General features: G+C 52.5%; 1 protein-coding gene across 3 annotated transcripts in view; it reads left to right on the forward strand.

Annotated features, from left to right (window-relative positions):
* Positions 1-22773, forward strand: part of HSPA12B (heat shock protein family A (Hsp70) member 12B) — a 65288-nt gene that overhangs the window by 13301 nt on the left and 29214 nt on the right. For all 3 annotated transcript variants that reach the window (XM_048846449.2, XM_048846448.2, XM_048846447.2), the window contains 6 exons: positions 6195-6295; positions 7288-7412; positions 11882-12068; positions 14264-14368; positions 14921-15037; positions 19431-19602. In XM_048846449.2, coding sequence (XP_048702406.1) covers positions 6195-6295; positions 7288-7412; positions 11882-12068; positions 14264-14368; positions 14921-15037; positions 19431-19602 — 807 coding nt within the window. The remainder of the gene's footprint in view (positions 1-6194; positions 6296-7287; positions 7413-11881; positions 12069-14263; positions 14369-14920; positions 15038-19430; positions 19603-22773) is intronic.

The raw sequence follows: 22773 nt of genomic DNA on the forward strand, positions 1-22773 counted from the left end.
GACAACGCTTAAAGAACTTTCCCAAACTTGAATGTGTTGAGCCTCACCACAGAGGTTGTATTACAGGTGGGGAAACTGAGACACAGAGCAGGGGCGTGACTTGCACAAACTGAATCAGTGTCACAGAGCTAGGATGACCGCGCAAGAGACCGCAGCCTGCAGTTCTACCCACTACGACAAACTGCCTCTCTATGGCCGGTGGAAGGAGGTGGAGCTAAGCTCATGTGATTCAGTGAGCAAAAAATAAATCTTTTCCTTCCTCGGAACCAAAACTTCTGCTGATCCCAAGCCGGCATTGCTGGTTGGATGGGTTCTAAGCTCCTGGAACTTGACGTTTTTGCCGTCCTGACTCCCAGATAAGCTTCCTACAGTCTGATCCGCAGCCAGGCCTAGCGGTGCTGAGATGGGCATAGCCCGAGCTGTTCCCTTCCCCCAGCAGGGTGAGAGCAGTCGGAGACGCATCCTAGGCTTGCCAGTTTTGGTTGGATGTATTCCTAGAGGTTTCCTGGAGGTTTCATCACATGACATAATCTTTAATTAAAGATTAGTCTTTAATTCCCGGAGAGTCCAGTACAATCCTGGAGGGTTGGCAACCCTAACACATCCAGACGTTGGTCTTGTTTTGTATACATCATGGTCTACAGATCTCTGAGGATCCCCCCATCGCTAGGTGGAGCTCGGGTTGCCAGGTGTCCGGTTTGCAACCAGAATGTCCCGTTGAAAAGGGACCCTGGCAGCTCTGGTTGGCACCACTGACCGGGCTGTTAGAAGTCCGGTCGGCGGCACAGTGGGGGTCTGGGGCTAAGGCAGGCTCCCTGCCCGCCCTAGCTCCGCACAGCTCCTGGAAGCAGCCGCCAGGTCCCTACGGCCCTTAGGCACTGGGTAGGCCAGGGACTGGGAGGCTCTGCATGCTGTCCCAGCCCCAGTACCGGCTCTGCAGCTCCCATTGGCTGGGAACTGTGACCAATGGGAGCTGTGGGGGGGTGGGCAGTGCCTGCAGGTGTGAAGTCACCACGCACCGTGCAGAGCTGCCTGGAAACCCATGCATCTAGAGGCTGCAGGGACCTGGCAGCCGCCTTCTCGGAGGCATGGTAAGCGCCACCAGGACCCCACACCCCATCCCCCTGGCCCAGCCTGGAGTCCCCTCCCACACCCCAAACCCCTCACCCCCAGTCCAACCCCCAGCTGGAACTCTCACCCTCCCACACACCCTAGTCCAGCCTGGAATCCCCTCTTGCACCCCAAACCCCTCATCCCAGGCCCCACCCCAGAGCCCATCCCCCAGCCAGAGCCCTCACCCCCCTGCACTCCAATCCCCTGCCCCAGCCCGCAGCCCCCTGCTCACCTCGAACCCCCCACCCCCACCCCAGAGCTTGCAACCCCAGCCCAGAGCCCTCATCCCCTCCCGCACCTCAACCCTCTGCCCCAGCCCAGTGAAAGTGAGTGATGGTGGGGAAGAGTGAGCAGTGGAAGGAGGGGGATGGAGCAAGCAGGAGGCGGGGCCTCAGAGAAGGGACGGGGCATGGGCGGGGCCTCCGAGAAGGGGCGGGGCAGCGATGTTCGGTTTTGCGTGATTGGAAAGTTGGCAACCCTAGATGGAGCCAGGCAGCAACGGGACAGAACCCGAGATGCAAACACTCTTAGCCTAGTTGGATCAGGAGAGCCATAGGACAGGATACTCTTCACCTTGCAGGGTGGGAATCAGACCGAGGCGCATCTCCTGGCTCCGATTTGCCATCACGCTTCAGGGTTGTAGATACCCAGGGTGCCAACCGCCCCGTTTTATAGCCATTCGGCTCCAAACTCTGTGGCTGCCTTTCCCCAGCCCAGCCGCTGCTGAGTCCGGATCCAGCTGTGTACTCTGCCGCCCGGGCCAGTGGCCAGACAAAGCCTGGGGCTGTTACGGCTCTTGGCTGAGTGCAGCCCCGGACCCCGTTGGCAGGGGCGGCTGCCAAGTGGCAAAGTGAAAGCCAGCCCCGCCCCCTCCCCTGGTCTCCCCGGGCTGACAGCTGGAGAATGTCAGTCAGCAAGTACTCTCCCAGGCAGGATGATTAACTCCCACTCCTAATTGGAACCATGCGCCCGGAGCAATGTAGAGGGGCAGGCAGGGGCAGGGCGTGGCTGGTCACTCTGCAGGGGCGAGGGCCAGCTTCCAGAATACAGAGCTTACGGGGGCTCCCACCATCCCTGGATCTCACTGTGTTGGAGGTTAGCCGTATCCTATGGGCAAAAGCAGCCCATCACCTACCTCCGCACAAGGGACGGGCTGGGGGGGTCAGGGGTCAGAAATAGCAGCAAACCCCCTAGGGCTGGCATAGCCCATCTGCACAGACTCCGTGCTGAGACGGGTGGCTTGGAGTTGATGGCGGACAAACAAACCGGCCAGTTCTGCAGGGACCAGTCATTATTCTTTCTTTAACCATCAACTCCTGCGTTGCGGGAGACAAATATTAGCAACTAACGAGTAGCTGGTGAGCTAGATACCGGAGATGGAGGAATGGATAGAGCAGCCTGTACTTGCAAAGATGGGCATGTTTCCAGGCTTTTCCTTCCACCTTAGAGCATGAAAACGGGGTCATAATAACCAGAGATGGCCTCAAGCTGCCAAATCTCCATCGGGCTCCAAATACTTCCAAGTTTTGGGTATGTGTGTGGGGGGTTGCATGGATTTCAATTACAACAGAGCTCCTATTTTGCAAACCCGTTGGGGCTTGAGGAATTCACAACATCGGCAGCTCATAAAGCTGAACATCTCCGATCACGGTGGGCCGAGCGTATACCCTGCACACAGCATCGCTCTCTTCTTGGTCCTCAACCCGCGGCCAAGCCATATCAAGGCACCGACGGCATCGGGATGCGAAGGGATGTCAGCTTGTCCTGCATCGACGTCACTTTCGTTGCGTGGCTTTTTCTTTTCCGTCTGGAAACGTGACCGTCGAACTGGTCGTCCGTAGGACGGGGGCTCCTAAAATTGCAGTTTTACTGTCACAGATTTTAAGACCAGAAGTCGCCATTCGATCATCTAATCTGACCGTCAGTATCGCACAGGCCAGAGAGGTTCCTCCAGGTACCCTGCATTGAGACTAAAAACTAAAGCTTCTTCCAGAAAGACATTCAGTCTGGATCTGAAGACTCCAAAAGATGGAGAACCCCCCACGTCCCTTAGTAGTTTGTTCCTAGGGGCAGCGGGGATTGTAGGCTGGGGCAGCTAAGCCTCTCCAAACAGGCAGGCGTGGCCTTGCCAACGCTCTGCCTCGAGGCCCCGCTTCTGTGGCCCACTCTTCCCCTGGGACCCTGCCCACGCTGCTCCTCTTCCCACCCTCACTCAGTCTCTCCCACAAAGCCCGTGGGGACTGGGGCTGGGGCTAGGGCCAGTGGGTTGGCAGCCTGCGGCTCGGGCTGGCCAGAGCAGCTGGGGCAGGCCCGCCGGGGCAGGCTGGGGCAGCTGGCAGGCCGGGACTTGGGGCAGCTGGGGCGGGGGTCCTCCATCCACCATGGGGAGCTCAGGGCTCCGGTGGGGGAAGGGGCAGGGTAGGGGTGTGGCTCAGTCAGAAGAGGCGGGAGCTAGCCTCCCCGAATGGGGGTTTCATGTGCCACCCATGTTTGTTCCAATGGTTAATCACCCGCACTGTTAAAAAACGATGCCTTATTTCTGATTTGAATCCGTCTGGCTTTACCGTCCAGCCATTGGTTCTTGTTCTGCTTTCCTCTGCGAGAGTCAAGAGCCCTTTAATACCTGGTCATTTCCCCCAAAGAAGGTCCTTATAGACTAGAATCAAGTCACCCCTCAGTCTTCTTTTTTATAAACTAAGCAGGTTGATCAATTGAAATCACCCACTCTAAGGCATTTTCTCCAGCCTTTGCATCGTTTCTCTGGCTCTTTTCTGCACCCTCTGCAACTTTCAACCCCCCTTTCCCAATGTGGACACCAGAACTGGAGGCAGTATTCCACTATCAGTCTCCACAATGACATGTGCGGAGGTAAAATCACCTCCCTGCTCCTACTGCCCACTCCCTCATGTATCCATCCAAGGATTGCATTAGCCCTTTGGGATTCAATATTCCCCTGGAAGCTCCCATTGATTTGTTTGTCCACTCTGACCCGGACTCCCTCTCAGAGTCACTGTGGTGCAGAATACAGTCCCCCATGCTGGAGGGGTAGCCTGCATCCTTTATTTCTAGATCTATGACCTTGCATTTGGCTATATTAAAACACATTTTGTTTGCACGAGTTTAGGTTACCAAATGATCCACGTGTACGTCTGCCCTGTCCTCATCGTTAATTACCACTCCTCTGATCTTTGCGTCACCTGCAAATTTTATCAGCAGTGACTTTCTACTTACTTCCAGGTCATTGATAAAAATGTTGAACAACATTGGGCCTAGCACCAATCTCTGTGGAACCCTACAAGAAACACCCCCATTTGATGATGTTTCCTCATTGGACAATTACTTTTTGACATCTGTCAGTTAGCCGGATGTTAATCTATTTACACTTGTGCTTGCTGATGTTGTATAGTGCTCATTTTTTAATTAGAATGTTGTGTGGTACTAAGTGAAATACCTTACAAAAGCCTAGGTATATTACATCTGAACAAAAAGAACAGGAGGACTTGTGGCACCTTGGAGACTAACCAATGTATTAGAGCATAAGCTTTCGTGAGCGACAGCCCACTTCATCGGATACAGACTAACACAGCTGCTACTCTGAAACCTCTCAAAATACATCTGAGCAGTTATCTTTATCAACAAAACTTATCTTATCAAAAATGAGATCGCGTTTGTTTGACAGGACCTATGTTCCCGAAAGCCATTTTGACTGGCATTCATTGTATTGCCATCCTTTAATTTTTATTGATTGAATCCAGTATCAACTGTTCATTATTTTGTCTGGGATTGATGTCAGGCTAACTGGCCTATAATTGCCTGAGTCATCCCACTCGTCCTTTTTGAATATTGGCACCACATTCGCACTTTTCCGGGTGTGCGGAATTGCCCCAGTATTCCAAGATTTATTTAAAATGAACAGAAATGGGTCAGAGATCGCCTCCGCCCACCCTTATAGGACTCTTGGGTGCAAGTTAGCTGGGCCTGCTGATTTTTAAACATTCATCCATAGTAGATGCTCTTTAACATCCTCCTTAGTTACTAATGGACTGGAAAGTACTTCATCCTAATATAATAGGAGTACACCATCCTGCTTCTTGCTAAATAGAGAATGGAAATATTTATTGAACCCATCTGCCTCTTCTGTGTCAGTATTAACAATTTTACCATTCCCATCTAGCAATGGGGTTGTACCATTGCTAGAATTCATTTTTTGCCTGATATGCTTTAAAAAAAACTTTCTTATTGTCCTTAGCCCTGCCTCCCATGGATTTTTTCCTGTTGTCTTTAGCTTCCCTTATCAATTTTATACACTTTGTATCCTTTAATTTATATAATAATTACTATCTACTTCCCCTTTTTTCCATTTGTTATTATTTCTAATTGCTGTCTTAACTTCCCCTCTTAATCAAGTTTGGCTTTTACCCAAAGTTATGGGATCATGGCTTTTTGGCAATCTAGTAAACTCTTCTTAAATGACTCCTGGATTTCATCTGTCTGAATTTTTCCTCCCAATCAATTTCACTGGTCCCATTGGCATTAGAACCCAGGCCCTGCTTTAATTCAGTCTGGAACCTGCCCGCTTTGCAGCACAAATGCAGCCAAAAATCACTGGAGTGCCGATAGTCCTCAATTGCCTTCCCACAGTTCCCCCCAAAGGAGAGACAAGTTCTTCTGGGAAAGAATCTTTGAGCGTCTGAGCACAAAGAATTGTGGGATATGCCCCCAAACACACACAGGCAAGCGCAGAAATGGTGAGGGCACAGTAACGTGGGTAGGATTTCGTAGCGCGCATGCGCGTGCCCAGGTGAGGTGCCCAGACCCGGTGCCAATCACCTGGGCTCACTGTGCCGTGAAGACTGACCCGGAATGCGGTCGGGGCACTGACAGGGGATGGAGAGCCACGGTGAGCAAGCGCATTCCCAGGGCCATTGTTCTCCCCAGGGCGGGTGGGGAGGCGGGGAGACAGAGCAATAAACGATGTCACGTCAGAGTCACTGGCAGCGCCTGATGCCTTCGCCACGGTGCCGGCGGTTCACAGGACTGGATCCAGTGCTGTTCTAATCGTTATTCTGTTTGTTTGCCAGGTACAAACGGCGAGAGCTCTCAGACGCCATCCCCACCCCGTTCCCCAGGGATGCCCAACGAGAGCTGCAGCATCGCGCCACTCACGCCCTCCCAGTCCCCGGTAAGCCACAGAACCCCCTCCCCCCCCACCTCCCGCCGGGTCATCTGGGGTGCAGCTCCCTGAGAGCAGCCATCGAATTGTTCTTTGCTCCACCCCTTCTCTGGCTCTGTTCTGCCACCATCCACGGCCTCCTTGAATTGGTCCAGCTACCAAACTACTGGCTGTAGGGCATGGTCTGGTCAGCCCCACTGCACACTGCAGGCCAGTTCTGCGATGAAGTGGCCAGACAAGAAGTGGCGTATGCGGGCCCAGTGTCAGAGGATGGGCGGGAGGTCGTGACATCTCCTGAGCCTGGCAAAGATCCTGGAGGTGTGGGGCAGGGAGAGGGGTGCACAGCAAGGCCCTTTCAGTATCTCCCCATAGGTGCCTACCAGCAAACACTGACTGCTTTGACAGAGGAGATCAGACACCTGATACAAGGGCTACCAATCCTCATCCTCAGGGCATAACGTGGCCATTAGCTGGCGTCAGGAAGGACCTGTGCCTGCCCAGGGCAGTCTGGCACAGTCGCCTGCATTGGGGGTCTCTCATACCTTCCTCTGAAGGCCTGGCAATGGCTCTTGTTGGAGACAGAATACTGTACAAGATGGTCTTTTTGTCGGGGTGCAGCAGTCAGGCAAATGCTAAATTGTTTATGAAGCTTCAATGGCAACATAAAGACATCAACAATATCTTCCGTTATTCAATGGGAGAAAGGCTCAGTTGCAGTAGGGTGTCCCGCAGGGGAGAGACGTCTTTACGTATCTGAGGTCACTGAAGATGAGTTTGACCAACAAAGTTCACATCTGGGTCCAAACTCTTCCAAAGGGTTCAGTTTTAGGGGGTTTGGTTCAGGCTCTCCTCTGATAATTACCCCGTAATTACGTACTGTGGGATTTCTTGCACTTTCCTCTGAAGCAGCTGGCACTGGCCAGTGCTCACAAGGTCCAGGATTAGATGGACCCTGTGCTGATCCAGTCTGGCTGCTCCTAATGATCCTTGTGGTGTTTCAGAGGAACGAAGCCCGGGCACAGCGACCCACTTCCTTCTCCGTGGTAGTGGCCATTGACTTTGGCACGACCTCCAGCGGCTATGCCTTCAGCTTCTCCAACGACCCCGAGGCCATTCACATGATGAGGTAACTTGTCCCTCTGCGGGATGATGGCTTGGGGGCTACTGTGGGCGCACATCCGGCCTTTCTCTGCATCCACTGTCTTTTAACAGGGGCACCAAAGCAGCTAGGGAACAGGACATGCTCTTAGTCTGTCCACCCTGTTAACCCTGTCCTGTTGGATGGTTTCCCCTTCTCCCTATCACTGAATCATCCCTCCCGCAGACCCAGTGCTGAGCATCCTCCCCCAGCATCCCGAGGACCGGAGAGAAGCTGGGACCAGGATGGGGATAACTGGGAATAATGGGACAATATTAAGCAAAGGAAAATACCTACTAGATGAGGTGTGTGTAAGGCTGGGATCAGTACCAGGGTGTGAGTCAGCGCCCTGCAGAATAAACTTTAGGGATCAATCCTGCACTGGCCACGGAGGATGGTCCCTTGTGTGCCTTTTTCGTCTCGATGGGTGGAATCGTCTCTTGCTTTCTGCATATTTTATTGAGGAGCCAAGCAGCATGGTTAGCTTGTCCTAGGCTGCAAGTGTCCTGCCAGGACAGATTCACGATCAGGGCTCTAACGTGGTGGTGCTTTCAGTCCCATCTTCATTCTATGTTAGACCCTTATCTGGCCCTCACCGCAGTATCTGGGCACCTCCAGCCCCACTGTGAGGCAGGGTAATGCTGTCATCCCTGGCGTACGGCTGGAGTCTCAGAGACTTGTCCCAGGTCTCATAAGAAACCTATTGCAAAGCAGAGAGGTCTCCTGATCCCAGGTTAGGGCCCCAACCACCAGGCAAAGCTTCCTCTGTCTGCTTCCAACCCCCTGCCAATATTAGAGACCGAAAGCCACTAGCTCTGAACTTCGCTGGAGTCCCAGAGGCTCTGGAAGCTGGACCCTAATTTAATAATGAGCCCTAATGGGCTAAACCCAACAACCCCTGACTCTGGGGTGTCCGACACCCAGATCCAAGGCCCCACGTTATGGCTTGGGCCTCTCTCTAGCCGATACGCCATTTCCTCCTCTCTCTGCTGGGTTTTGCCATCTTCTGAGCTCCAAGAGGGTGGAGGCCGAGGTCAGGAAGGTGCACGTTGGGCCTGAGGAGTTGGGGATGCTGTAAAATGAGAGTTCGAGGCTGCAGTATTGAGGGTGGGGGGATGCAGTCACTGCACGAGAACTCAGTACTTCTGTTTGTGAACTGAACCAGAGCAGGTTAGCCCCAGTGTAGCTAGTCACCAGGCCCTGCTATGACGGGCTCCCCCGCACAGAGTAATTTATTTACTCAGGACAACTCAATTAAGACCCGGCGTCTGGTTCACAATCAGGCTTCTTGTACTCCCCCACCCAGCCATCCCTGGATGTCCTCTGCCCATGTATTTATCAATACCTCCTTCAGCTAGTTGCCAAAAGCAATCAACAGGCCTTTGGCCAAGACAATGCTGCTACACAGAGACACCACTTTATCTATCCACTTGCATGGCCCTCACCGCTGTAGGGTTGACTAGATGGGGAAACCGAGGCACAGAGACATTAAGTGACTTGTCCAAGTTCACGAAGAGGGTCTGTGACAGAACTGGGACCCAGATCTCTAAAGTCACGGTACAGTGCTTCAACCACAAGGCCATCCTTCCTTTGGGAGCTAGATCCTAGCTCAGGTTTCTAAGCAATTAGGACCTCTTGCTTTGAACGATCCAAGAAGTCCTGACAGCAGCAGCAGAAGCCCTTGACCCCCAGAGAGGCAGATGGTGTGTGAGGTCCCTTCAGTTGTGGAGTAGCGAGAGGGGTGGACAAATAGGGGACTTTTCCGCGTCTCACCAGAGGTGCCTATCCCCAAACAGTGACTGCTTTGACAGAGCTGGTCAGGCCCCTGGTCTGAGGGCAGCCAACCTGCAGATATGCACAAGGGACATACTTTGACAATGAGCCAGGCCTGGAGGTTGGTCAGATAGATTCACCTGGGACCATGGGGCCACCCGTGGCAGAGGACAGGACCACCGGAAGCCAGAAGCGTCGGCTCCTTGTTTAGGAGGAGTTTTACAAGGCCTATTATCATTGTTAATTGAAGCCAGAGAGCAGATGAGCTTGGCTGGGGAGGGCGGCCCTGAGGGACACCCCCAGAGAGCGGGAGTTGCTGAGGGAGCCGTCTTGGAGGCAGGACAGGAGCCGCTCCACCACAAAATCCTGAGGGGAGGGAGTCCCAGAGACCGGCGTGGTGGAGGGAACTGAAGGCAATAGCCAGACAGAGACGAGGCCCTCGGGCTGGGCCATTAGTGAGGACAAGCTGGGTGCCGTGAGTGGAAGCCAGAGGATTTGGAGGCGAGGAAGCAGAGGCATGAGGCTCTGGGGGCACGGAGGAGGGGAAGAGGGGTACAGTGGATGCAGACCCAGGGCAGGGAGACAGTTGGGTGCTGGAAGGCTGAGGGAAAGGAGCTGGAGGGGACGTCTACAATGTGACCCAGGCTCCAAGCCTCGGTGCTGCGGGTTTTTTATTGTGGCGTAGACATACCCAGAGAGATTGTAAGGGGAGCGGCAGGAGATGGCATGCGAACATGTGGGCAGGGCGGAAGAGGCTAACAGAGGGGCAGTCAGCCTGGCAGAGGCTGGAGGAGGGGGCTGGGGTGGGAGAAGGCTCCCTCCAGCCCTCTGCATGGGTGGGAAGACAGCCACTTGGCCGGAGCGCCGGGCTGGTGCCCCAGGGACTAGCAAGTAATAAATAAACTGAATGGTGCATTTGAAGACTCGTACCCCTGCCCCTAACCCTTCCTGTCCATGGCTCGCAGCCCCGTTAGCTCCAGACAGGGAGGGGGCCGGGCTGCTATGGCTGCAGAGATTCCATTCATTGAGGGCTGACCTCGGAGCGTGGGGTTACTGCTCATTCCCTCCCTCCAGCCGGCTGGTAGTTCACCCAGCAGCTCCCCTCGTCAGGGACCATGAGCAACCCAGCCATCTCCCACCCTGCCACCTTCTTCCCTCTGGCCACAAGCTGGACCCCGCTGGCTCTCTCGCTGGGTAATTACTAAGGAACTTTTTCAAATCAGTAGGGTTCTGACTGGGCTCGGTGGCACCCCAAATATGACAGAGAACTTTGCTCACAATTATTGAGCCGAGCAGTCGAAAAGTGCTAACGGGGGTCATTTAAGTAGGGCCTAGTAATTTGAGCAAAGGTGCCTGGGTTCTAATCCTGGTCCCGGCTGGTTGAAGACCCCGACTTAGCCAGACGGTGGCTTTTGTGTATCCATAGATAATACAGAATACTGTTGGTGAAGGAGGCCATGTTGATAGTCTCTATGTCCTCTTGCGATCCCCAGGACAGGCCGTGATAAGGCAAGATTCCCCCATGCTGCCCTGTCCTAACACATCCAGTTCATTCCGTCTTTGGCCTGTTCTGCTGAGACTACCAGCCAGGTGCCCAATTAGTGCCAGATTTGTGATGGGGGCATCTGTCCCGACCAAAACCCAAGGAGGAGTCTCTGACTGATTTGGGACACGGGCCACTGAACAGCTGTCAGGCAGCCCTGGCTTTTGGCCCTCTTCCAACCTGGGCCAGAATTGAACCATTCCCTGTTCCCAATTGTAACGAACATATGCTCCTTGTCATCACTGTCAGGGCCCTTTTTGACCTATCCCCACCCACCCGTCATCTCTCCTTCGCTCTCGAGCTGTCGAGGCTTGCCTCCGACCGGCCCATGGTGCCAGCCTCCATCACCTACTTGTTAAATTCTTAAACACGCCCCTTTCTGTGTTCTCCCTGGCTGCCCCTCATGCTTGGGAGGAACTCCCCATCAACTTCCACAAAGCTACCTCAAATCCCCCATCCAAACTCTCCTTTGCCGTGAGGCCCACAAAACAGTTAAGCTGGCCAATATTGTCCCATAGTTTCCTCACACTCCCCTGTTGTCTCTTGTCATATATATAGATTGTAAGTTCTTTGGGGCAGGGACTAGAGGTCAAGTGTGGAGGTGACATGCAGGGTCACGTGCCCCCCCCCCATTTCTGCCAGGGTTTGCCAGCTGGGCTGTGCAGCAGCTCCTGGATCTGGCGAGGTGCAAGCCGCAGCCGTGAGAAGATGCAGCAGCAAACAGCTGGGAGCTGCAGGAAAGGGCCACTGAGGGCAAGGGGGGGGGGCTGCTTGGGGGGGGGCATGACTCAAGCTGTTCAGGGGAGGTGAATCTTTAAATTGTGCTTCCCCCTTCCCGCCCTGCCCCCCCACTATCAGCAGGTAGCAGTTGTCTTTGGCAGGGATTGTCTTTTGTTCCGTATTTGTACAGTGCCTAGCACAGTGGGATCCTGGTCCAAGCCTAGTAATACCGTGGTAATATGAATAACTAATCATAATAGAGAACCTCTGTACCCTATTACCAACCAATCCCACCTTGAGCCTCTGGCTGGGTTTTCTAGCCACTCCCACCAGGCGTTCAGAGGAAGTCTTAGCTATTATAAATGGTGCCTGTCACCTTTAAGAGGTGGGACATTAAATCTGATCTGGTTCCTCATTGCAGGAAATGGGAGGGAGGTGATCCTGGAGTGGCCAATCAGAAAACCCCCACCAGCCTCTTGCTGACCCCAGAGGGCGCCTTTCACAGTTTCGGATACACAGCAAGGGATTATTACCACGATCTCGATCCGGAGGAAGCCCGGGATTGGCTCTACTTTGAGAAGTTTAAGATGAAGATTCACAGCACGAGTGTAAGTTAACCCTTTCTGTCCAGTCACCCTGAACACAGGGGAGGGGCTGGGGGCCAATGAGATGGGGTGGGGTGGGCTAACTCACTTTCACTTTAAAAAATATTCCCGTATTAAAGTAAAAATGTATGTATTGCAGTAATATTGTCAATATTTTTCCTTTTTTCCCAGTGTGAAATTTCACAGATTTGTTTAAAATTAAATTTCACAAATTTGCTGTCCTTCTGGGGGGCTGTGGATTTGCAGAGTTGTTTAGCAAATTCTGTAACCAATTTATTATGCAAAGGGCAGGGAAGGGTGATTTAAATAACCCCCTAAGGCTAAGGTTGGTTGAAAAACAAGGGGGCGAGGAGAGGGAGTGTTTTCAAACTTCTCTGTTGGCTGTAATTTTTTTCATTAAAATTCAAAATGTCAAAATTCAGTAACAAATTCACCCAGCTCTCTAGATTGTATAATAATAATAATAATAAAAAATTATGGGGAAGTGGAGAATTCAACAAAATGTCATGATTTTTTGGTCCTACTTTTATAATTGAACAAATGTTGACTGATTCCAGTGGGGGCTGTTGACAGGAGTATGTGCCCCACTTCCCTCTACTGGGTGAGAGCAGAACTGATCAAGTCTATGTCATAGACCCTCTGTAGCTCTTGGATCCCCCTTTAGCTAAAGTACTAGGGACCTGTGGGTTTTGGAGCAGGAGGAGCTAGGTTCTAGCCCCCACAACTGTAGATTTATCACTCTGCAGGGGAGGGCAGATCTCAACCTGCTATTTCCCATGATGCCGAATTCGAACACTTCTGAGTGCAGTGATGTGGCATCACGGAATTTTTTTGCACCAACTCCCGTAGCACGTCCAATGGGTGGAGCTCCCTCCCTACTCATTCCTGCCTGCACTCCCCAGCCTTTCCCCCCACCCTCACCTCCACATCGGGAGGTAATTCCATGTAGCTCTTCCCCCTCATCCTTGCAGAAGAAGGACCAGTGGGTTGGGCCCCTCGGCACCTTCCAGGTAATGGCTGTTTGGTTTCCTCTCTGCTGATTGGGTGGGCTCGCCATTCCACCCACTCCAGCTCCGAGCGGACGAAGAAGGTAGCCGCATGGCCGAACACTGCGCTCGATCCTGCTCTTGCTGAGGTCGATTGGGAGGCCTAAGTGACTGCCCCCCCAGAGGATGAGAACTTCTAGCAACAGCTCTTGGGCTCACAGCACCCAGCTCCTTGTCAGTGCTCCAGGTGCTGGATTTGGCACAGTCCCTCTGTCACCGTTCAGGGCAACTGCACCTGCATTTCCCCTCTGTTGCCTCGATAAGGCGTCGGACCCCCCAGCCATCACCTCTCTTGGGCGGAGACCCGCATCTCTCTCCCTCCTGCCCGGGGTGTTTCCAGGCTGCACAGTTCCCTGCCTCCACTGTGCTGTTCTCACACGCCTAACCAGGCCAGCGTCTGCGCTTCGCTATCTCTCCACAGGCTACAGACCGTGACATTGCCCACAGCTAGATGTTACCACCCAGCTCTTTCTGAGCAAGCACATTGATTCTGACGGTAACAGCGTCACAGAGAAACCATACGAAACACAATAAAAGCCCTGATGCACATGCGAACAAGCTTCCTACTGATCACCCCGCCTCCAGCAAGCACTGTCGCAGGAGTCAGCCCTTCAGGCCCCACCAAGGGGTTTTTCTGTGGGTACAAGTTCATAACAGCCTCCATCCACAACAAGCAGCCCCACGCATAGGTTAGTCTTTCCTTTATCCAGCCTGGGCCATTGTTCTTCAGAGTCAGGGAACAGATAATCCATAAACATTAGTCCCTTCCTCAGCTTCAAAAGGCTGGGGTTTGCATAACAGGGGCAGGGAGGAATTTGCATTCACACCGTGCCCCCCGATGTTTTCCAGGAAATGCGCTTCACGTACATTATCCCAGAAGACCATTCATGTCTGCCACATGGTTCAGTACAGCCCTTTGATCGCCCAGGCCCACAGTAACACAGATCCTTCACATTTAATGCAATGGCCTCCGAGGATACTTCACTTCATTCAATAATGTTTTTCAAGGACATTGCTGGAAATTTCCACATCTGTCACACCCTCCACTGGAGAAACCAGTGCACTCCTCCCTGCTCTGTGCCGGGCATGCTCCGAGGGGCAGGCCAGGGCTCAGGCCGTGACCATCTCGGGCTGTTTGTCTTGTTTTGCTAGGACCTCACCATGAAAACCGAATTAGAAGCCGTGAACGGGAAGAAGGTCCAGGCGCTGGAGGTGTTTGCACACGCCCTTCGCTTCTTCAAGCAGCACGCCGTGCAGGTAGTCCAGCTCCCCGGGGTGGGGCGGGGGAAGGCCTGGGAGTCAGCTGCAAATACTGGGGAATTTCCCAGTGGAATCCCTGCCAGTTGGGGATAAACCAGGGAAACCATGGGCCAGGGAAACCACCCTCCTGTGGATTTGGCTGCAAGCACCGAGGGGCTGGCAGAACTTTGTCCTGGGACTAGCTAGCTCAGAAGGGGGTCTGGTTTTCCCTCTGTTGTGTGAACTTAGTGTGGGTGAAAGGCGCCAGCTCACAGAGGAGATGCAACAGAGGCAATGTCAGGGCAAGCATCCCGTACCCAACACAGCCTTTACCCTGAGCTCCAGAACTCAGCAGGGAGTTCTTTCCATGACCCATTCATTCCATTAGCCTCCCTGTCTGACTAGGAATGCTGCTGTCCGGGGCCAATAACTCACCTGTCTCTCAATAATGCATCCATCCAGTGGCACAATGGCATCCGGGGGGTATTCCTTCCTGACCCGCCCATAGGCCATTATTGTATGCCCTGAAGCATGGGGTTTGGCTATCAGTTTCTGCTTCTTTTACAACAGGAGCTCAAGGACCAGTGTCCATCTTTGCAAGAGAAAGAGGCCATCCGCTGGGTGATTACAGTGCCTGCCATCTGGAAACAGCCAGCCAAGCAGTTCATGAGGGAAGCAGCATACAAGGTCAGGTGTCTCGTGTTGGTTCCCTTCTTGGCTTTGTGGGGTTTTCCAAGGATTTGTAGGATCATTGTAGCCAGAGATTTATTAGGTCCCATCTTTCCCGTCCCCCACTCCTGGGCCAGGGCAGGTGTTACTTTGCAATGTCCAATCTCCTCTAACCTGTCTGGGTATTTTTAAAGTTTATGTTCTCCAGAGTGCTGTTCGCGTTGGTTTTGAATGACCCAAGTGGCAGGGGACTAAAGCCATAAGTAGTGTACAGTCCATTCTCCAAGCCTTTGTCCAACCCAGCTCAAATTAATGGAGTTACTCCTTTACTTGAAGAAGGAGCGGCTGGTGCTTGTAGTGCTGAAGATTCCGGGGTCAAACCCTCCTGATGGCCCACGTGGGGGCAGGTTGCAAAAGTAGCACCTGGAGTGGAATTTGAACGCCTGCTCTCAGATGCTTGGGACGAGCTGCGTCTCATGCTAGCAGAGTAGAGTCTTTGATGCCTCTAGCATCTAGGGGATAACAGTCTACTATAGCTGCCAGCTAGGGGAGTTACTGCTTTACCTCAAGCAGTGGTGTTCATGCTTTTAGTGGTGTAGCCCCCGAGTTCAACAGTCGCTGTCGAGCCAGGCAGGATTGTTACCCTTGCCCTGTCCACACGCTTGTAGGCTATTATCATATTCCCCCCATTAGTCATCACTCAGCCCAGCGAGACAGTTACAATCTGTCCTTCTCCGCCAATCCTTGGTAGCGTTTGTCACTTCTTTCTGAACCCCCGTGTCTCTAGAGCTGCCCAGGACTGATGGCCGTAACCCAGCTGTGACTACATGCCCTCATACCGGCTGGGGGATGGACTGCATGCCCTAATTCAGTCTGTGTTCTCCATACCCCTGGAGTGCTGATCCTGGGCCAGCTGTAGGGACAGGCGGACAGGGTGGTTGCCTTGGGCGCCACTTGTCAGAGGTGCCACATTGCTCAGCTGGGTTGTTGGTTTTATTCTCATCTGCTTGGGGGCACCAAAAACATTTTCTGCCGTGGGCAGCAAAACACCTAGGGCTGGCCCTAGACTGATCCAGGAGTGCTTTTCAGGGACCCCGCCTGCTGGTGAACACATGGGCATTTCTGCTGGAACTGGGCGAAAACACCATGCCCTGGGCGTCCCTAACCTCTGCTTGCCAGAAGCTGGGAGTGGACGACAGGAGATGAATCACTCGATAATTGCGCTGTTCTGTTCATTCCCTCTTACGCTCTTGCCACTGACCATTGTCGGAAGACAGGATACTGGGCTAGATGGACCTTTGGTCTGACCCAATGTAGCCGTTCTTATGTTATGTAAAACTAGAACAGGCATCCCATTAACCCAGTGGCTCTCAAACTTTGGTGCTGGTGACTCCTTTCACACAGCAAGCCTCTGAGTGCAACCCCCCTTATAAATTAAAAACATATTTTAATATATTTAACACCATTATAAATGCTGGAGGCAAAGGTGGGTTTGGGGTGGAGGCTGACAGCTGGCGACCCCCCATGTAATAACCTTGCAACCCGCTGAGGGGTCCCGACCCCCAGTTTGAGAACCCTTGCATTAACCACTCCCCTCCCAGCAATTGATCCCTCACTGAGAACCCGTCATTGAGTAAATCAGATCTGATAGTTTGGTTCTGCTGGCTCTTTGGTCACCTTGCAGGCTGATCTATAGGCTCTCCGCAGGGCTCATGCAGCCACTTCTGGGGTGGAACGTAGCAACGCACTGCAGTGCTGCACGACAGTTTAGTCCAGTGGATGAAGGACGCTGGTCGAAACTGTCGGAGTAATCTAGGGAGGCAGAATGGGCTAGGGCCAGGGACTAACAACCCTGTTTTGTTGGTCTCTTTAAGGACCTCCAGTGACCAAGACTTTGATTCCCCGGCTCTTCCGAAAGAGAGCCCAGGGTCCTCTAGCATGGTGCTGGAACATTCGTTTGGTACAGACCCGCAAAGCCAGGGCTAGCACTTCCCAGGGCCATTCCAGCACATCCTTGTGCGTTTCCTTCCCCCGCAGGAGATAATGTCCTTTCAGGGGCTTGTGGAGGATTTGATTCTGGGGCCCACCGAGCTGCTTGTGGTGTGCTCCAAGCTGCTGCTTCAGCTGACCACGTCTTGGCTCCCGGCGAGCAGATGAGAACATGGGTCCCCTCCCCGGCAGATCGGTTCTGCCCCCCCCCCGCCCCGCTGTATTGTTTCACAGCCACATCAACAGAGGACGTGAAGGGTGGAGGGGAGATCTGCTCGCAGAGAGAGCAAGGGGGGAAGGGGAGGGGAAAGGAGGGGGAGCTGCGGGAAGGAGAGGGCGACAGACTGCAGGTGATTAGGGGTTGGGCGTCTCTCGGGTTTATTAGCTGGCTCCAGCAGGGTATAATTGAGGCTGGATAAAGCAGCGTTGGACTCCGCCAGGCTGGCATCCAGGATGCAGCGGGGTCAGGAGGAACGACGCCTGCTCTCAGAGAGGAGACGGGGCCACGGCAGTGGTTTGCCTGGCTTGGCAGCTCTGGGCTCCTCTTTGTCCCACACGGGGAAGGGCAGGAACACAAACCTGACTGCTGGGTACAGTGTCTGACAGGAGTCAGACCCCAGGATCTGCCCCATGGCACTGCCCCTGCTGCTCGTCATGGGATCCTCCCCACGACAATCCCTAGCAGCCCATCCCTGGGGCCTGCCCCACGGCTCTTCCCCCACCACTCGTCATGGGACCTGGCCCACAGCACCTCCCCAGCAACCCATCCGTGGGGCCAGCCCCACAGCACTCCTCCAGCGGCTGGTCATGGGACCTGCTCCATGGCACTGCCCCTGCTGCTCGTCATGGGACCTGCCCCATGGCAAAATCCTAGCAGCCCATCCCTGACCCACGGCTCTCGTCATGGGACCTGGCCCACAGCACCTCCCTAGCAGCCCATCCCTGGGACTTGCCCTATGGCACACCTCCAGCGGCTGGTCATGGGGCCTGCCCCACGGCAATCCCTAGCAGCCCATCAAAGGGGCCTGCCTCATGGCACTCCCCCAGTGGCCGGTCATGGGACCTGTCCCACAGCCATCCCCACAGCACTCCCCTACCAGCCCATCCTTGGGGCCTGTCCCACAGCACTCCCCCAGCAGCTGGTCATGGGACCTGCCCCACAGCAATCCCCCAGCAGTCCATCCAAGGGGCCTGCCCCACGGCAAGCCCCCAGCAGTCCATCCAAGGGGCCTGCCCCACGGCAATCCCCCAGCAGTCCATCCAAGGGGCGTGCCTAACAGCACTTCCCAGCAGCTGGTCACAGGCCCACCCCCCTCTTCCCCCAGCAGCCTGTCCACAGGGCCGGTCGCGTGGCAACCCCCCCAGCCATTCCTGTAGCCCAGAATCCTGTCTCCTCAAGCAGCCAGTGGCCGGGGCTTCAAAAGAAGGTGCAAAACCCCAGAGTGCAATGAGTGCTGTAGCCCCTACACCCCGGGCCAGCCTGGGATGAGCCTGGGACCTTCAGCACTGAAGGGCTAGATAGGGCTAGAAGGGGTATAAAGCTTCCGGCTTCAGGGCTTCAGCCTGTGTCTAGGTATTAGGAGTTAGAATGAGACCCTCCTGGGGGCAGATTTCCCCACATCTCCCTGCTGTGGGGTTCTTGCTCCTTCCTCCGAAGCAGCTAGTGCTGCCCATAGGAGACAGGGAACTGGGCTAGATGGATCCTGGACTGATCTAGTCGAGTGATTTCCATGTTCTTTACAGCATGGGCCTCTACTGTTTGAGGTAAAGGGGTAACTCCATTAGCTGGTAGCAGCAGTGGGCTCTTATCCTCTTTGGCAGACCAGCTACTAGAGGGGAACATTTAACACACACGCTTAAACGGTGGGCTACACAATACTGTCCCGTGGGGAAGGTAACTCCTGGCTGCAGCTGCATCCATGAGGACTGGTAGGCCTTGGCTTGTTGTATTCTGAATAGCACCATTCTAGATGCAGATCTTATTCCTGTCAGTGGCTAATCCTTGTTTTTAGAAAATGTACCACCTTATTTGCTTTGCCCTCGAGCCTGTCCTGCAGCAGTGAGTTCCGCAGGTCAGTGATAGGATCTGAAACCCACAGTGAGATGGGAGACATTAGCTGCCCTGGGGCCCACAGGGGCAGGGAGGGAAAGGGGCACAACCCTGGGAAAGCAGGAGGGTTCTTTGATTCACAGCCTGAGTCCAGAAGCCTTCAGATCAGCTCAGTGATTCACCACCTGAGAGCACATGCTGATGCTGCAAGGCGGGGCCCTGCGGGGAGCCATGGATCCCCAGTGGGTCAGATAACCAAGCCAATCATCTCTGCCATCACATTGAGCTGGCAGCGTGACCTCCTTATGCAGCCTCTTTCCCTTTGCCTATCCTTGTAACCGCCTTTGTCCCTTGCCTTCCTACGCTCCACAGGCCGGCTTGGTTCCCCCCGCAAACCCGGAGCAGCTGTTGATTGCGCTGGAGCCGGAAGCAGCCTCCATCTATTGCAGGAAACTCCGCCTCAATCAGCTGATTGACTTGAGCTGCAAACCTCTAGCCAATGGCCTCACACCAGAGCTCTCCATCGACTCCAGCTTCAGGCAGGGTAAGCGACTGCTGTACTATGGACACCTTGTCTGGGGATCTGGGGACAGCTGAGCCGTGGGGTGGGCCACAATCGGAATTAGCTCGCTGGCCCCAGCCCGATCCCGACAGACTGTGTGTCTGCGTTGTACAATTCAGCACAACTGGCCATCTCTGCTCAAGAAAGTCCCCCGGTGGGAGACTAGCAGGGTGCTGCAGGTCCCGGCAGAGGGTGATGGCCAAATTGTGGGGGCTGCTCAGCATTGGCAGGGGCTGGTTCGGGACTCCTGGGCAGAACCAGTCTCTCTTTCTCAGAAAACATCCCTAGGCTTTCCCAGCCTGCAACTCTCCACTTAATATAGCCCCCTCAGCATCACCAGCCGTGCCGCTCTGTTCATCTCTTCTCTCAGTCCCGGCTCCCTGCTGCTTCTACGCTAGGACCAGTTGCAGATTGCCAAAACAAAACCCTTTCCCCATTCAAATCCTTGCTGAAGATTTCCTTCTACCACCAGGGAAGCCCTGGGTTCCCGCCACCCTGGGCTTTCCCAAGGCACTCCTCTTCTCTGTGCTCATCTGTTAGACTGCCAGCTCTTTCCACTGTCTCATTCTGTGGCTTGTGCAATGCCAGATACATCATAAATGATCTGGGGAAAGGGGTAAACAGTGAGGTGGCAAAATTTGCAGATACAAAACTACTCAAGATAGTTACGTCCCAGGCAGACTGCGAAGAGCTACAAAAGGATCTCTCAAAACTGGGTGACTGGGCAACAAAATGGTAGATGAAATTCAATGTTGATAAATGCAAAGTAATGCACATTGGAAAGCATAATCCCTACTGTACCTATAAAAAAATGGGGTCTAAATTAGCTGTTACTACTCAAGAAAGAAATCTTGGAGTCATTGACTTCAGTTCTCTGAAAAAATCCACTCAATGTGCAGCGGCAGTCAAAAAATAGAACACAATGTTGGGAATCATTAAGAAAGGGATAGATAATAGGACAGAAAATATCATCTTGCCTCTATATAAATCCATGGTACACCCACACCTTGAATACTGCATGCAGATCTGGTCGTCCCATCTCAAAAAAGATATATTGGAATTGGAAAAGGTTCAGAAATCGGCAACAAAAATTATTAGGGATATGGAACGGCTTCTGTATGAGGAGAGATTAATAAGACTGGGACTTTTCACCTTGGAAAAGAGACAACTAAGGGGAGATATGACTCAGGTCTATAAAGTCATGAATGGTGTGGAGAAAGTAAATAAGGAAGTGTTATTTACTTCTTCTCATAACACAAGAACTAGGGATCACCAAATGAAATTAATAGGCATCAGGTTTAAAACAAACAAAAGGAAGTGTTTCTTCACACAACACACAGTCAACCTGTGGAACTCTTTGCCAGAGGATGTTGTGAAGGCCAAGTCTATAACAGGGTTAAAAAGAACTAGATAAGTTCATGGAGGATAGGTCCATCAACGGCTATTAACCAGGATGGGCAGGGATAGTGTCTCTCGCCTCTTGTTTGCCAGAAGCTGGGAATGAGCGACATGGAAAGGATCACTTGATGATTACCTGTTATGTTCATTCCCTCTGAGGCACCTGGCATTGGCCACTGTTGGAAGACAGGAGACTAGGCTAGATGGATGTTTGGTCTGACCCAGTCTGGCTGTTCTCATCATACCACATGATGATGATGATGATGATTAAATTCTTTCCATTCTAACAGTAACCCAGGAAGAGTTTGAACAGCGGCTACTAAAGTTAGATATTTTTAAATCAGCTGGTCCAAATAACTTGCAACCAAGAATTTTAAAAGAGTTGGCCAAGGAGTTTGCTGGTCAGTTAATGCTGATTTTCAACAAGTCTTGAAACACTGGGGAATTTCCAAGGAACTGTAAGAAAGCTAATGTTGTGCCAGTATTTAAAAAGGGTGAACAGGACAACGCAGATATTTATAGGCCTGTCAGCCCGACATCAATTCCAGCCAAAAGGACAGAAGGGGTCATAAGGGACTTGATTAATAAAGAGTTAAAGGAGGGTAATGTAATTAATGTCAGTCAATATGGGTTTATGGAAAATAGATCCTGTCAGACTAACTTGATGTCTTTTTGATGAGATTACCAGTTTGGTTGACACAGGTAACAGTGTTGGTGTAATAGACTTAGACCTTGTAAGATGTTTGACTTGGTACCACAGGACATTTTGATTAAGAGACTAGAATGATACAAAATCAACCTGCCATACATTATTTGGCTTAAAAACTGCCTAATTGATAGGTCTCAATGTGTAACTGTAAATAGGGAATCGTCATCGATTGGGTGTGTTTCTAGTGGGGTTGGTTCTTGTCCCTGCACTATTTAACAGCTTTATCAATGACCTGGAAGAAAACATAAAATCATCGCTGATAAAGTTTGCAGATGATATAATGTTGGGAATGTGGTAACTAATGAATAGGTCAGGTCAGTGATACAGAGAGATCTGGTTTAGGTTTGCAAATTGGGAGCAAGGAAACAGTATGCGTTTTAATATGGCCATGTGTAAAGTCATAGATGTAGGGAAACGAGAAGGAAGGCCATACTTACAGGATTGGGGGGTGTATCCTAGGAAGCTGTGACTCTGAAAAAAATGGGGGGGTCATGCTGAATAATCAGCTGAACATGAGCTCCCAGCATGATGCTCTGGCTGAAAGGGCTCCTGCAATCATTTGATGCATAAAGAGAGAATAGTGAGTAGGAGCAGAGAAGTTATTTGACCTCTGTATTTGCCACTGGTGTGACTGCGGCTGGAATCCTGGGTCCAGGTCTGGTGCCCACAATTCAGGAAGGCTGTTGATAACTTGGAAAGGGCTCAAAGAAGAGCCACGAGAGTGATTGACAGATTGGAAAACCTGCCTTACAGTGAGAAACAAACCGGTTACGTTTAGAAGAAAGAAGGTTAAGGGGTGATTTGATCACAGTCTATAGGTACCTATAGGGAAACAGAAATTTGATGTGGAGGGCTCTTCAAAATAGCAGAGAAAGGTCTAACAAGACCCAATGGCTAGAAGTTGGAGCTAGACCAATTCAGACTGGAAATAAGGTACATATTTTTAACAGTGCGGGTAATTAACCATTGGAACAGCTCACCGGGGGTTGTGACGGATTCTCCATCACTGACAATTTTAAAATCAACATTGGATGATTTTCTGAAAG

This window comes from Caretta caretta, chromosome 4 (assembly GCF_965140235.1).
Source record: "Caretta caretta isolate rCarCar2 chromosome 4, rCarCar1.hap1, whole genome shotgun sequence".
In the NCBI taxonomy this organism is placed as follows: Eukaryota; Metazoa; Chordata; order Testudines; family Cheloniidae; genus Caretta; species Caretta caretta.